Source organism: Nicotiana tabacum, chromosome 17, assembly GCF_000715075.1.
Source record: "Nicotiana tabacum cultivar K326 chromosome 17, ASM71507v2, whole genome shotgun sequence".
Taxonomy (NCBI): Eukaryota; Viridiplantae; Streptophyta; class Magnoliopsida; order Solanales; family Solanaceae; genus Nicotiana; species Nicotiana tabacum.
The window spans coordinates 141,528,980-141,544,472 of NC_134096.1; the positions used below are offsets into that span (position 1 = coordinate 141,528,980).

The 15,493-nt window shown below is 33.4% G+C and overlaps 1 protein-coding gene across 1 annotated transcript; it reads right to left on the reverse strand.

Annotated features, from left to right (window-relative positions):
• Nucleotides 1–8,433: 8,433 nt before the first annotated feature.
• F3H (flavanone 3-hydroxylase) lies at nt 8,434–10,360 on the reverse strand. Its single transcript, NM_001325083.2, has 3 exons — nt 9,870–10,360; nt 8,989–9,417; nt 8,434–8,898 (listed from the first exon to the last, which is right to left on the reverse strand). The coding sequence occupies exons 1-3, from the start codon at nt 10,236–10,238 to the stop codon at nt 8,587–8,589; spliced, it is 1,110 nt and encodes a 369-aa protein (NP_001312012.1). The 5' UTR covers nt 10,239–10,360; the 3' UTR covers nt 8,434–8,586.
• Between the last annotated feature and the right edge of the window lie 5,133 nt (nt 10,361–15,493).

Sequence of the window (15,493 nt, forward strand, 5' to 3'; positions counted from 1 at the left end):
TGCAAATTAAAGTGATTTGTTGGGCTAATAAAGGGAATTGAACAAGAATGAATCTGCTATTCAAAACCTAGATGTTTTCAATCTCTTTTGTATTTGTATATATGGTAACGTTTTTTTAAACCTTTTACGCTTATAAAGAAGAGAGGAGAGGAGAGAAAATAGGAAAAGGATATAACTAAATTCCTTAATTTAAGTCACTAATAATGAATATTAAATGGAGAGAGGTGGCAGAAAATAGGGAAAGACAAGATGAGAGAAGAAAGGAAAATGATGTAATTTAATCCCCCTAATTTAAGGCACTAATAAGGGATTGTATATAAATTGTAAGCAAACCTTATTTAGGGCACGTAATTTTCAAAACTGGGACAATTTTGGTAATAACGTTTCATATAGTGTATAGAGAAGAAAAAAACCCTAAAGAAAAAACTTTGTAATTGCGAGACTGGGCCGGTAAATACTTCGGCTCAATGTTAATTCTTCTTTTATGGATTTTTAGTTGAAAAATTGGCATCCTATAATAACACATAACAAGAATTGGCAAATATTTTAGCCTTATATTAGGTTTGGCAAAGATAGTCCCAAACAATTGGCATTATATAGCCAAATCTTAAAAAAACTACTCTATTTTATATTCTCTCTAAAATAAAAACTACACGCTTATTTTGGCTTCCCACCCCTTTTCTCTCCTTGTATTTCTTCTTCTATCTCTTCTCTTTTCTCTCATAGTTTAGCAAAAATTCTTGCAAATTATGCAAAAAATATCAGTGGGATGAAAAGGTAAGGTTGATCTCACATTAGAGAAAATCAGAAGCAAAAAGTAAGAGAGAAAAAAATATATTTCAACTTTATTTTTCTTCTCTCTGCTTTTTTTGGTTGGATTGAATAAGTGGGTGTGATTGAAATTAGTTGAAAATACCTAAACGAGGCTATGTACAAAATTTGAGCAAGATTAGCAAAAACTAAGAGAGAAAAAATATATTTCAACTTCATTTTTCTTCTCTCTTCCTTTTTTTATTTGGATTGAATGAGTGGGTGTGATTTAAATTGATTGAAAATGTCTAAACAAGGCTATATACAAAATTTGAGCAAGATTAGAAGTGATTTAGACTGGTTTCAGGTAAAAAATCAGACCTAAAAATCTAACTGCGGCATGTGTATATCATGTTGTATATCGTGTACATCAGTGTATATCACACACAAATTTTTAAGGACGTCTATGTATATCATTTTGTATATCGTGTATACAACACAATACTTTTATGGACTCCCGTGTATATCATATTGTATATTGTATATATAACACAAATTTCATGGATATACACAGACACACATAGTATACATAAGATATCACTGATATACATAGAGATATACACGGGTTACAATAGGGGATACATATGTGGAGTCGTCATGAACTTGAGTTTTCAATCTGAAATGTGTTATACAAAGAAGGAAAATAAAATTTTAATAATTATTTTTGATATACACATTATTATTATGTTATACACTGTGATATACAAATAATATAATTATTAATTATTGATCAAAAAAGGATATTTTTGATATAGCATGTTTAAGCAAGTTCTAAAATATAAAAATAATAAATATAATTGCGGAAGTAAATAATATTTTGGTATACAAAGAAAATTAATTTTTGGTATACACAAAGAAGAAAAATAAACATATGATATCTATTTTGGTATACACATATCTGATGTGCTATACACTGTGATATACAAATAATATAATATTTTTATTGTGATATACATTGATATAAAGACAGCAATAACTATATATATAATTTTATATTATCGATATACAAAGAATAATATTATTTATATACAAAGAATGAAAATAAAATTTTAATATACATGTTGATATAGACAAAGAAGAAAAAAAAAAGTATATGCATATTATTATTGTGATATATATTTATTAGCTATTTGATATCAATATCTATAACTAGGGCTATTTTCTGCCAATTATATGGGTATGTTGTTATACCATGTCAAAACCCTTTTTAGTTGTAGTTCCATTCAGGCCCACCTCATTGTTCTTGTGTAGAATCAGTTTTCTCCTCTACTTCCTTTTCTTCGAGAAAAGCAGAAATAACATCGTTCATTGTACCAAATTCGCAAATTGTTGAAAAATACTAAATCCACTTTTTTAATCATTTGCAACAACGAATTAGGAATAGTTGGAGCAAGCATAGATTCTTCTCTAATTTAATTCGCTTTTTCTGGAAATTAGTCATACTCTTTTTTCATCTTTCATATCATAATTTGATATCATCTTTAATGTGTTGTTGATAGAAGGGTAAAGTTCACCTGTTGAAAATGTTGTTTTGCTTATGGTGTTTATAGGAGAGGTGCAATTTTCCAATAAGTCTATTTTCACTCAATAAAATATATAATTTATCTGCTTACTGTAGTTATTGAGAGCAAAAATTTCAATAATAACACTGCTTCAATATTATTTGTAAGCGGATATACGAATTGACTTGAGTCGTGTTAGGTACTGTCCTAAGAAACTATTTTACCGGTGTGAAATATCTCTCCAGGATTAAACAAGCCTACCTTTATTTTAAGAGAATAGATGAATCAACAAAATTAAATTACAAACCCAGCTAACTAAAAGGAAAAGTAAATAAAAAAGAAAACAACTAATATTTAATATTGGACAACAAAGGAAGAGGAGAGGCATGAAAGGAAATGAAAGAATTGATGTTTCTTGTTATTTTAAATTGGCCGAAGGGAAGTCCCTTTTATAGGCAAAAAGCTTAAGGCTTTTCTTGCCATTTGTCAAGTTTAATTGTCAAAAACTTACATGCATCTTGCCAGCACATGCCATCAATTGCCACTATTTTGTTGTTTGAAGGACACATGGTCAAAATGAGATATTTGTCCAAAGAAGCTTTGAAATACTGTCACACTCCCCCACTATTTCAAAGGTTTATAACAAAAAGAGTAAGACTTGCTGGATTTGTATGGTCCAAATGCAATAGGTTTGGTGTCTTTCGGACTATGAACTAAGTTTAGATTGATAAAATTTAACTTACAGAATTACTGGTGAAATACAACATTCATATGAACTAATAATTCTTATTGTAAGTCAGTGATTTTATCAATCATATTTTGACCCTCACAATTTTGCTGTTCAATGTGATTTTGTGCCACTAGGCCATGCGCGTGCCTGGTTATTCATGAGAACTCTAGAGACTAGGCCAAAATCTCATAGGAGCGGCCCCACTCCACTCTCATATAGGTGAATTTATCAAGTATATACTGCTTTTTAATACACAATCCATAAGGAATATGAATTTCATTAAGAGTTATAACTCAACCTCTCAACTAGTAGCAGTCAAGCGCTCTCTTTTAGTGCTTCAGTATCAATATCAACTTGTTATTACCCATATGAACCTACTTCATGGTATCTCCAATCACATAGGTTGGGTTACCATCTCTATTGACAACATGTCGGCCTTAACCCCATCTCTTTTGAAGTTTGAAGAATTAATTTTCTTCCCACAGGTTTAGTTAGAGGATTGGCCAAATTAACTTCTGACTTCACATAATCAATGGAAATTATTCCATCTCTCAGCAGCTGCTTTATGACATCATGTCTCAATTTCACGTGTTTACTTTTACAATTATAAGATTTATCCTTTTCTATAGCTATTGCCGCTTGGCAATCACAATGTATAGACACATGAGGCAATACATCCTTTATTAAAGGGATATCAGTTAAGAAGTTTCTTAGCCACTCAGCCTCAGAACCAGCTAACTCCAGAGCTACAAAATCTGATTCCATAGTCGATCTAGCAATGATCGTCTGTTTAGCTGATTTCCACGATATTGCACCACCATAAAGGGTGAATACATAACCACTAGTGAATTTTGTCTCATCTGAATCAGAGATCCAGTTTGCATCACTGTACCCTTCTAAAGTAGAAGGAAATCCACTATATAGTATACCATAATTCATGGTTTCTCTCAAATATTTCATTAGTCTAGCTAATGCAGACCAATGCTATCCGTTGGGATTATAAGTATATCTACTCAGTCTACACACAGCATAGGCTATATCAGGCCTTGTAAAATTCATTAAATGCATCAGACTCCCAATAATCTGAGCATATTTAAATTGAGCAACCAGGTCACCATTATTCTTTTTCAATTGAGAATTAGCATCAAAAGGAGTGCTCACAGGTGTGACATTAAAATATTCAAACTTCTTAAGAAGTCTATCAACATACTGTTCTTGTGACAACATTATTCCATCTTCACTTCTTATAACTTTAACTCCTAATATTATATTTACTTCACCCAGATCTTTCATATCAAAATTAGCAAATAGAAATAATTTAGTACTTTGCACAATATTTAAACTTGTACCAAATATAAGCATGTCATCAACATACAAACATATTATCACATAATTATTGTCTACCACTTTAGTATAAATACATTTATCCACCTCCACTGAAGAAAAATCGCCTCTCAGTAAGACTTGTTCTATTTCTCATACCACTGCTTAGGAGCTTGTTTAAGGCCATAAAGAGATTTAATTAATTTACAAATTTTATTTTCTTGTCCAGGAACAACACAACCTTCAGGTTGAACCATATAAATTTCTTCTTCTAAATCACTATTTAAAAAAGCTGTTTTGACATCCATTTGATGGATAAAAAGCTTATGGATAGAAGCCAAGGTAATTAAAACTCGAATAGAAGAAATTCTAGTCACTGATGCAAACATATCAAAATAATCTATATTTTATTTTTGAGAAAATTCTTTTGCTACTAACCGAGCTTTATATTTATCTAAAGATCCATCAGGATTAAATTTCTTTTTGAAAATCCATTTATAACCAATAGGCTTTGCTCCAAGAGGTAAATATGTTAAAATCCATGTTTTATTTTTTAAAATAGAATAAATTTTAACTTTTATTGCCTCTTTCCAATAATTAGCTTCTAAAGAAGTTATAGCTTCAAAATAATTTGATGGTTCATTATCGACAAGAAAGGTCTGAAAATCATTTCTATAAGAAAAATATTCTTTCCTAAGCCTTTTACTCCTTCTCAGTTCCTCATTAGAGGTAATTTTATTATTTGTTTCAACAGGTGTATGAGAAATTTTATTAGACAATGGATAAATATATTCAAAGAACTCAGTATTTTTTGTCTCAATTATAGTATTGCAATCAAGCACATCACTTTTTAAGACAAGAAATCTATATGCAGCACTATGTTCAGCATATCCAATAAGTATGCAATCAGCAGTTTTAGAACCTATTTTTCTCTTTTTAGGTTCAGGCAAAAGGACTTTAGCAAGGCACCCCCACACTTTTAAATATTTCAAGTTAGGTTTATAACCACTCCACAATTCATACGGAGTTTTGCCAGTTTTTCTATGTAGTATTCTATTTTGTAAGTGACATGCAGATAATATAGTTTCACCCCACAAATTATCAGTAGCATTAGAACTAACTAACATAGAGTTCATCATCTCTTTCAATGTTTTATTTTTTCTTTCAGCTACTCCATTTGACTCAGGTGAATAAGGCGGAGTTACTTCATGAATAATTCCATTCTTTTCACAAAAATCATTTAAAGAAAAATATTCTCCACCTCTATCAGATCTAATTCTCTTGATTCTTCTACTAAGTTGATTTTCAACCTCAGTTTTATAAGAAATAAAAGCATTAAAGGCATCATCTTTATTTTTAAGCAAATATAATTTAGTATATCTAGAAAAATCTTCAATAAAGGTCACATAATATCTTTTACCACCTATAGTCATAGTCTGCTTCAAGTTGCCTAAATCAGTGTGAATTAAAGATAACAATTCAGTTTTTCTATTTACAGAAAAATAAGTCTTTCTAGTACTTTTAGCTTTAGCACATATTTCACACTTGTCAATATTGTTTGAGTCTAAACAAGATATTAAGCCTAATGACTGTATTTTTCTTATATATGCGATATTAATATGTCCTAGTCTAGCATGCCATAAAGAAATTGTGATGATCCAAAATGTCATCTTTAAAATTAATAAATAATTTTATTTTCTAAGACCTCAAAAAGCACTAATTATCATTCCTCGACTTGCGTGCACAGTCCGTAAAATTTTTCGAAAAGTTTTTATGTACAAAATGGATTAAAATGTGAAATAGAGCCTTAAAACTCAATTGAGTTGACTTTGGTCAACATTTTAAGCAAACAGGCCCAGATCAGTATTTTGACAGTTCGGTAGCTCCGTATCGTGATTTGGGATTTAGGCGTATGCCCGAAATTTAATTTGGAGGTCCCTAACTCAAGTTATGACCATTTAACGGAAACTAGTAATTCAAATGTTAAAGATTTCCAAGTTTGACCACGTGATTGACTTTTTGATATCGGAGCCGGAATCCAATTTTGAAAATTTGAATAGCTCTGTTATGTCATTTAGGACTTGTGTGCCAAATTTTAAGTCATTCCGGATTCATTTAATATGTGTTTGGCACGAGATTTGCAAATTAAAAAGTTTAAAACTCTTAAAGTTCGAATCGGGATGTGAATTGTAATTTCAGCATTGTTTGACGTGATATTAGACCCAAGTAAGTCCGTATTATGTTATGAGACTTATTGGTATATTCGGACGGGGTCCCGAGTACCCCGAGTATGGTTCATATCGAAATCGGATCGAATTGTGAACTTAAGCCAATTCTAGAAATTTCTGCCTCTGATGTAATCGCACCTGCGAGGGTCTTGGCCGCAGGTCCGGAGGAATTGCGCAGATGCGGGACTGAGCTGGCCTGGGATCTTCGCAGGTGCAGCCATTTTGCGCAGAAGCGGATGTCGCAGGTGCGACAAGAATGTCCGCAGATGCGGAACTTCACCTGGCAGCCTGGCATCGCAAATGCGAGCCTTGTCTCGCAAATGCGAGTCCGCAAATGCGGAATTTTTATCCGCAGATGCAAAAATGACTGGGCAGAGCCCATAAATTCGGAAGTAGTCATTTTTACTCATTTTTGAGTTTTAAGTCTCGAATTTGGGCGATTTCAAGGGGGATGTTTACGACTTTGAATTGGGTAAGTGTTCTATAACCAAAAGTAATTATATTTCACAAATCCATGTTTATATTCATCATTTATTTCGGATTTAGATGGAAGAAATTGAAATTTTTGTAAAATTTTCCAAAAACGAAAAATTTAGATTAGATGGTCCATTTGACATCGGAATTTGATAAATTTTGTATGGTTGGACTCGTATCTGAACGGTGTTCGTATTTCGTAAGTTTTTTCGAGATTTGAGACATGGGTCCCACTGTCGAATATTTTAATGAATTTTGAATTTTTATCCGGAAAATTAGTAAATTAATATGGAATTAATTCCTATGATTCGTATTGAGTATATTGAATTGTTTATGAATAGATTTGAAGCTTTTGGAGACAAATTTAAAAGAAAAAGCTGTGGTAGAGTAATTGATTGGAATTTACAAAGCGAGGTAAGTGTCGTGGTTAACCTTGACTTGAGGGAATAGAACCCTTAAACTATTTGTTATGTGAAATGCATGTGAACGACGTATAGGCGAGGTGACGAGTGTTTATACGTCGTCAAATTAATTGTTTGTATAATTACTTGAAAATTCATAAATCGTTTTAAATCACGAATTAATTACTATAATAATTATTTTTTTCCTATTCTTTGTCAAATATTAATTCTTGAATTCCTGCATTAATTGTCACATGCTATTTGAATTATGTGTCTTAATTGTTATTTGGCATTTAGCATATTAAATATTAAACTGCCTATTTTCTCCCTGATTTTCATAATAATTTGCTATTTGTCATTGTTTGTTTCATAATTAAATCATAATTATTGTATGCTTGTTGTCTTATAATTTTATATTAATTGTTGCATTTATTGGAAAAATTTCTTCTATAAGAATTGGTAAATGGATATATTGGAGGATCGGGTTGCACGCCGCAACAGACTTATTAAAAAGTCTATATTGGAGGATCGGGTTGTACGCCGCAACAGATTTATTAAAAGTCAATATTTGGGGGATCCGATTGCACGCCGCAATAGATTTATTAAAAGTCAATATTTGGGGGATCAGATTGCACGCCACAATAGACTTATTTAAAAGTCAATATATATACTTGATTAAAAATAATTATATGAGAGGATTAAAAATGAATATATTGTGAGAGCGGGTTGCACGCTGCAACAGAATTGAATGTGAATATATTGTGAGAGCGGGTTGCACGCTGCAACGGGAACTGATGGAAATGATAATTGGTTATGACTGCTGAGTTGGCTTCAATTATTATAAATGAGTTACCTGATTTAATTTTATTATCTGTTGTTGTTACTAATATTGCATACAGGTTAATGTAAGTGACCCGCCTTAGCCTCGTCACAAAAGTTTGGCACTCTCCTTAGCAAACATACCAGATAGGCTGACATATAGGTTTGGGAACTTTATAGCCAACAAAATTCACGATAACATGATTTAAGGTTATTGAAGACAGTAATGATAAAAAGAAACTACAAGAGTAGGATCAGTTTCCAACATCAAACTATGTAGAATTGCTAAAACTGTAAAATTAAGCAAGAATTTCTTCAATGGGCTTGGTTTTCAACTTGGCCTTCTCAGCAGCTTTTTCAGCTTGTATTTGGTGTTCCTTGGCCAGTTTCTTGAGCCTAGCAAGCTCAAGGTCCTTGCTCATTTTCCTCCTGTACATCTCTGCAAATGTTATGGGCTCGTCCATTACTGCCTTCTCTCCTTCCCTAATTTTCAATGGGTACACTATAGCTTCTGGTGCTGGATTCTGAAACGTAGCTATCGATAATCTGCTACTATTCGAGTTCACCACTGCTTGATGATCAGCATTCTTAAACCTTCCATTGCTCAAAAACTGTCAAAAATCACATAATTAAATGCCAATTTGTTAAATTTAAAACATTGAACACAAACAATTGTAGGGTCTAAGTAACACCAGACTTACGTGACCATGGTCACCAAGATTGACAACAAAAGCGCCTTCAACGGGCTGAACAGTAATCCAAGTTTTGCCATTATCTTTAGTGGCTTGAAGCCCACCAACTTGGTCTTGTAACAAGAGGGTAATGGTTCCTGGATCAGTGTGTCGTTTCAGTCCAAGGGTAAGGTCGGGCTGTGGACACTTTGGGTAAAAATTGACAACCACTTTTTGGTCCATATCCACACATGCCTTGGTTAAGGCCTCCTTCTCTAAGCCCATTGCCTCTGATAGTACTTCCAATAATTTGCAAGCCAACTCCATTAACTTTTCACTGTACTTCTGAGTCACACCTATCCATCCATCTGGTTTGTCTGGCCATCTAGAGTAGTCTCTAGCCCGAATTGGATATGAGAAATAGGTCACTATTTCACGCCAATCTTGGACCACTTCACCCTTTAAAGAAGGATTCATTAACAATTGTTAGTAAATGTCAAATCTAATACTCTCCCATTCCTTATTAATTATTTTCTACTTTCTAAAGTCAGAACATGTAAAAAGATATATACATATACTAGTTTTATAATTTTAACATCAGGTGAAACTTGAAAGGATTTAAGTTATATACATATAGCAAACCTTTTTTTACTTAACACATGATATATAGCAGGTTAACTATCAATTTTTTAAATCAAATTACTACTTAGTAATGTTTATCATTATAATTTATATGTAATTACCTCATAATTTAGCTGATTACTTAAATGTTTTTACTTTGCCACAACATAAGCTTAAACTTCTAAACTTTTGATATATTTAACTCTGATGGAAAATATTACTGTAGGTGATAATTTTTTTTTTTTTCAAATGGAGGGACTATGACCAAGTCTATAAACATGCAAGGTTACCTGTAGATGGCTAGAGACAATGAAGCCACCTTTCTTGCCACCAGACATATCAAAGCGTAGTTTTTCCTCAGGAGGCAAAGCGAAGAATTGTTTAGCAAGGGTTGTCATTTGTGAGATAAGTTGGGCATCAACACCATGATCAACTACCTGGAAAATGCCCCAATCTTCACATGCCTTAACAATCTTTTCACATATTTCACCTCTTTTTCCATTAATTCCACTCTCATCATCAATACCCTTCAACGATATGATCGGAATCTCGTCACTGAATTGATTATAAGCCACTTTTGGACGCTCATCTTCATCCCTTATGAAACTTGTTTGAAGTGTCTTTTCCTCTGCTAGAGCTGTCAATGTCGAAGGTGCCATTTTTAGTAATCTTCCTCGCTTGAGAGACTAATTTCTTGTTTTTTGTTTGTAACATACAAAGGAGCGCTGAGATAATAACGCACTCTTTACGTGGAGATGTATATAGGATATATATGGGGGAGATTGGCAAGTAGTGAGGAGGTAGGGGAAATTAGGGGCTGAGATTTATAAAGGAGTGGGAGTTGCATGTAGGCGTGGAGCTCTAACCACCTCTCCTTACAACTAACTTTAACCCTGCACGTGCTTTCCTTCTAGAATTCCATTGCTTCTAAGTTGAAGGGCAGATACCGAATCACGTCTTACTTGAACAATACTTGGGAAAAAATAGAAAGATCATAGCACCAAAAGCTTCACCTTAGGTGAAAGGAAAAGGACAGAATACGAACAATGTATGAAGACTAATGTCTTTAATTTTCTGTGTATGGATTTAATTGTTAAATTTGTAAGGAAATTTATGTATTTAAAACTACATAAACTATTGCTTCCAAATTTTAAACAAAATAGTATTTGAAACGTCAGAATCAAAAGATTTGTTTAATTTCTTTAAGAGTACTCCGGTCCAGGTCCATAATAAATGACTTTTTTATTTTGGTCCAAAATAAGTGGTCTTTTATATAATCGATGAGGAATTAACTTTATTTTTCCAAAATTTGCTCTTATTTACATATCCCAATGTGTGAATTTTAATTAAGAATAATTTAGTCAAAATATCTTTTTTGTTCTAGAAGTTAATATTTTTTTAAGGGGTGTGTCAAAGATCAAAAAGTCACTTATTATAGAACAGAGAGAAAGTACTTAATATTATAAAATAAAAAATTTCCTATCCGTATTTTTTTAGACGGAGGAATTAGCTATTTTTGGCAGCAACAGTAATTCGTTTTTTGAAAAGTTGTTATTTTGTTTTTCAGAAAAACAAAAGCCTCTCTTTAGGATAATTGATTGTCGTTTAGGACAAATCACGTGACCGCTACCAACCAGCACAGCACTGCTTAGCTAAAACACGTCAATTAATCATCTAGTATTATTATATGTTTGTATTACAAATTACTCATCTGTTGATTAATTAAATTGTCTTGCGTCTATTCAGATTTATCCTAAAACTGAGTCGATTTGTTTTTTAGAAAAGAGTTATTCCTTTATATTCTTTCAATGTATTTTGAACAAACTACTTTCAAAAAGGTACTTTGACGCACTTTTATTTTTGGGAAAAAAACACCGTATACGTATTTATAGAAACACTTTATTCAATATGCCTAACTATAGAAATTACATAGGAAATACCTAAATAATTACACCGTATATCTTTTTTACTAATATACAGAATCCTAACTATCACTTTTTAGGGGATAATATCCCTTAAATATAGCCATAACTATTGATACGTGTAGGTAGAGAATATTAAGATTCACCTCTCTCCTAAATCACTTTTTAGGGACTAGTCTTTTGTTCCGCGTGTTGCACGTGTAATTACAAAATTTTAAAAAATTATATAGTTATCATATTAAGAATTATATTTTAATAAAATATTAATTAAAAGTTAAATAAAAAAGTGTATGTTCTTAAAATTAATGATTGTTGTAACGACCTGATCGGTCGTTTTGACCGCTAGCGTGTCGTTCGACAGTTTGAGGCCTTGAGTAGCTTCACTTAAGGTATTATGACTTGTACGTGTGGTCGGAGTTGAATTTCAGGAAATTCAGAGTTGATTTGGAAATAAAATTCTAAATTCGGAAGTTTTAAGTTGGAAGAGTTGACAAGGGTTTGACTTTTGAGTAAACGACCTCGGAATCGGAATTTGAAGGTTCCAATAGGTTCGTATGATGATTTCGAACTTGAGTGTATGTTCGGGTTGAGTATCGGGTGATCTGGGGGTATTTCGGCGCTTAATATGGAAAGTTCGCATTTTGAAGGTTTTATAATTTTTTAAGTTTGATTTGAAGTGGACTTTGGTGTTATCGATATTCGTTTGAGGTTTCGATTCTTGGAATAGGATCGTATCGTGATTTGTGACTTGTGCGTAAAGTTTGGCATCATTCCGGAATGTTTAATTATGAATCGGACGCGTTCGTCGAAGTTTGAATGTTTGAAAGTTTAAAGAAAGGTTTCGATCGTCGATTCATAGTTTTGATATTGTTTGGTATGATTTGAAGTCTTGAGCAGGTTCGTGTTATATTTTGGGACTAGTTTGTGTAATTGGACGGAGTCCCGGGGACCTCGGGTGTGTTTCGGGTGTGTTTGGATTGCGTCGCGCTCTTATTTGATGTTTCAACATCATATTTTTGGGTATAAAGGATACTATATTGAGAAAACAATCTTTGATTTGTGATTGTATTGAACCATTAGATCTGTATCGTAATTACGGAATCATAGTAACAAGAATCATAGAATTCCGATATCGTATGAGAGAGTTATGCCCATTCCCGTGTTGGGAAATATTGATATTGTTGCTAGTGCTCAGGCATCGCAATTGCGAAATTTTCTTAGAATTTTAGAAGTTCGCAATTGCGATGCCCGTAGATTTTTTCCTTGGTTCGCAATTGCGAACACTTGTCCGCAATTGTGATGGTCGCAGATGCGACATCTGAGGCTGCTATTAAGACTTTATTTCGGGGTTTAGTTCATTCCTCTTACATTTTTACTTGGTTGGGAGATTTTTGGAGCTCTTGAAGGGGAGATTCTAACCATCTATTGTGAGGTTTGTTATTCCCACTTGTTTCGAGTTAAATACATGGATTAAATACAGATTTTTAACATGGAATTGGTGAAAATTGTGGGATTTTTGAAGAAAAACCTAGAAATCGTATTTTTGGATTTTGACCACGAAATTGAATACGGAATTTAGAATAGATTATATATTTGAGTTTGTAATGTTATGTGTAAAGTTTATCTTCAAAAAGTTTTGGAATCCGGGCACGTGGGCCCGAGGGTTGACTTTGTTGACTTTTCGAGCGAAGTTGAAAATTATTATGAATTGATTAATTATGAGTATTAGAGTGTATTTTTATTGGTTTGCATATTGTTTGACTAGTTTCGGATTGTCGCGCCCCATTTTCTCGTGAAATCGGGTTTCGACGTGTGACAACTCTTTTAAATGGAATTAAAAGAGAAGAGTCGCCACCTAACGATTTTAAGGTGCGTTAGGGCACCTATTTGCGGATAACTCTGTTTGATTAGTCAACATCACCGGTCACGTAAGGGCTCAAATTACCTCGGAGAGAAGGTGTTAGGCGCTCTTCGAGGTCCACAACCGTGGGTCCCGATCGAATGTTAAACTATGTGGATTATGTAATTAGGCTAGGAGATCAAATAAATAAAGAGAGATTAAAAGTTAAAGAGTCTTATTAAAACATATGAGAATCGGTACAAATCTTAGTATGACTACAAGGATATAACTACATTGGTCTATATTAAACGACTAAGTGTAGATATCAAGTATATAAAGAAAAAATGGGGGGGGGTGGGGAAAATGGGGGTCCTAAGTTTTTTAGCCTAAAGGATCACCGCGTGCAACATAAATAATACTTCGCAACTTTTTTTAGGTAGGAGTTGCTCATATTATTCAGCGGGCACAGACTATCATCTCCTGCTACCCGATTACTATGTTGAAGTTAAATATCTAAAAGCGTTCTAATTCAATTCTAGGTCGTACTCTATGCGTGCACTACCCTTCCCATACCTATGGTCCAGGAGGCTTTGGACCTCTATTTGGGTGGTTCTAAACTTTACTTAGGATGCTCAAAATGATAAAGACTAGGCGACATTCAAAACAGGTAGGACTGCACATAATAGCAATGAAAGGCTTAAGTTAGCCTCCACACATAAGCGCAAAAGCACGCGATCAATCACAAAATTTTAGATTAGGCAGTATATGATGTTAATCATTAAGTCCTATAGGCAAGATTTGTATGTGATTTTGATCAATAGTATTATATAAGCAGCGTATAGGCAGGTTAAAACATTGCGAGTCCTATAGGCATGATTTCTAATTGTTGGTGAGGCAATAAAGCGATATGAGTGACCAAATTACTAATGCTGATTTTATAAGCGTGCACCTTAGGCAAATGTTAATGTCCTATAGGCATGGTTCCTAACAATTGCGTGACTAGGCAATGACACAGCTTTGAGAGTCTAGTATTAACAACGTTGATCTCATAAATAGTTTTTATTCGCAACAACATCCTATAGGCAGGATTTCTAACAATTGACAATTAAGTTGATTTTATAACACTTTATTCCTATAGACATATCATCTAGGCGGGGCAGTGTAATGAAAACAACGGAAATATTCGATTAAAGATCAGAACTCTATAGTCATGGTATCTAGATAGGCAGTGTACTAAAGTAATAGAAGCAATTTGACCAATTGGTTATTTGAAATCCTATAAACATGGTATCAAGATTAGTAATGCATGTGCTATTACATCCTATAGGCATGTTGTCTAAGTGTGCACAGTAGTAGACATGGAAACAAGTATAGCAAATACTTGAACTAACATGTTTTGACAAATTAAGTGAAGTCTTTCTACACATGAAACTAAAGGCATGTAAGGCAAATAGCAAATAGACCACATAGATCCTATAGGCATATTTTCTACCCATTCATGTGAGAATTAAAGTACCCTATCCCCCTTTTTTACTAATTTTCCCATCATTCGTTATTACAAATTATTACAGTCCAAATTAATGAATACAAGTGCAAACATTACATACTGAAAGACTACATGCCTAACAAACAGAACCGGCCCAAAAGAGAAATAACCCAGTATTGCCTGGGCCTTCAGCAAGCTCACTTTTCACATGAATAGTAGACCCAAATCCAAGCACACGTCAAACAGGAGAGTGTATCAATTACACAACTCGGAGCCACACATGAGCTCATACCAAGCTTAGATGGAAGAACCATACATGGCAACCAATTGACAACTCTAAAGTCTATAATACCTCATAGGGACACAATTACATAAACATATAGGCACTTATTTTTTTAGAAGCTAAGGGAACAATATTGATCAAACAAGAGGGCTTGAACATGCCAACTAAGCGGACCAGCAAGAACCAACTTTAACATAGGAAGTTGACATAGAAAACTAACACCATATTCAGCAATCATTCAACAAAGGAAAGGGTATAACATGCTGGACACAGTCACACTTTAGGAGGACTTAAGAAGCAAGTCTATTGGGTTAACAGGGTAAACACACACACACACACATGCTAAGTTTCCAGAAATCAAGTTTAGCAAAAGGTTTTTACCA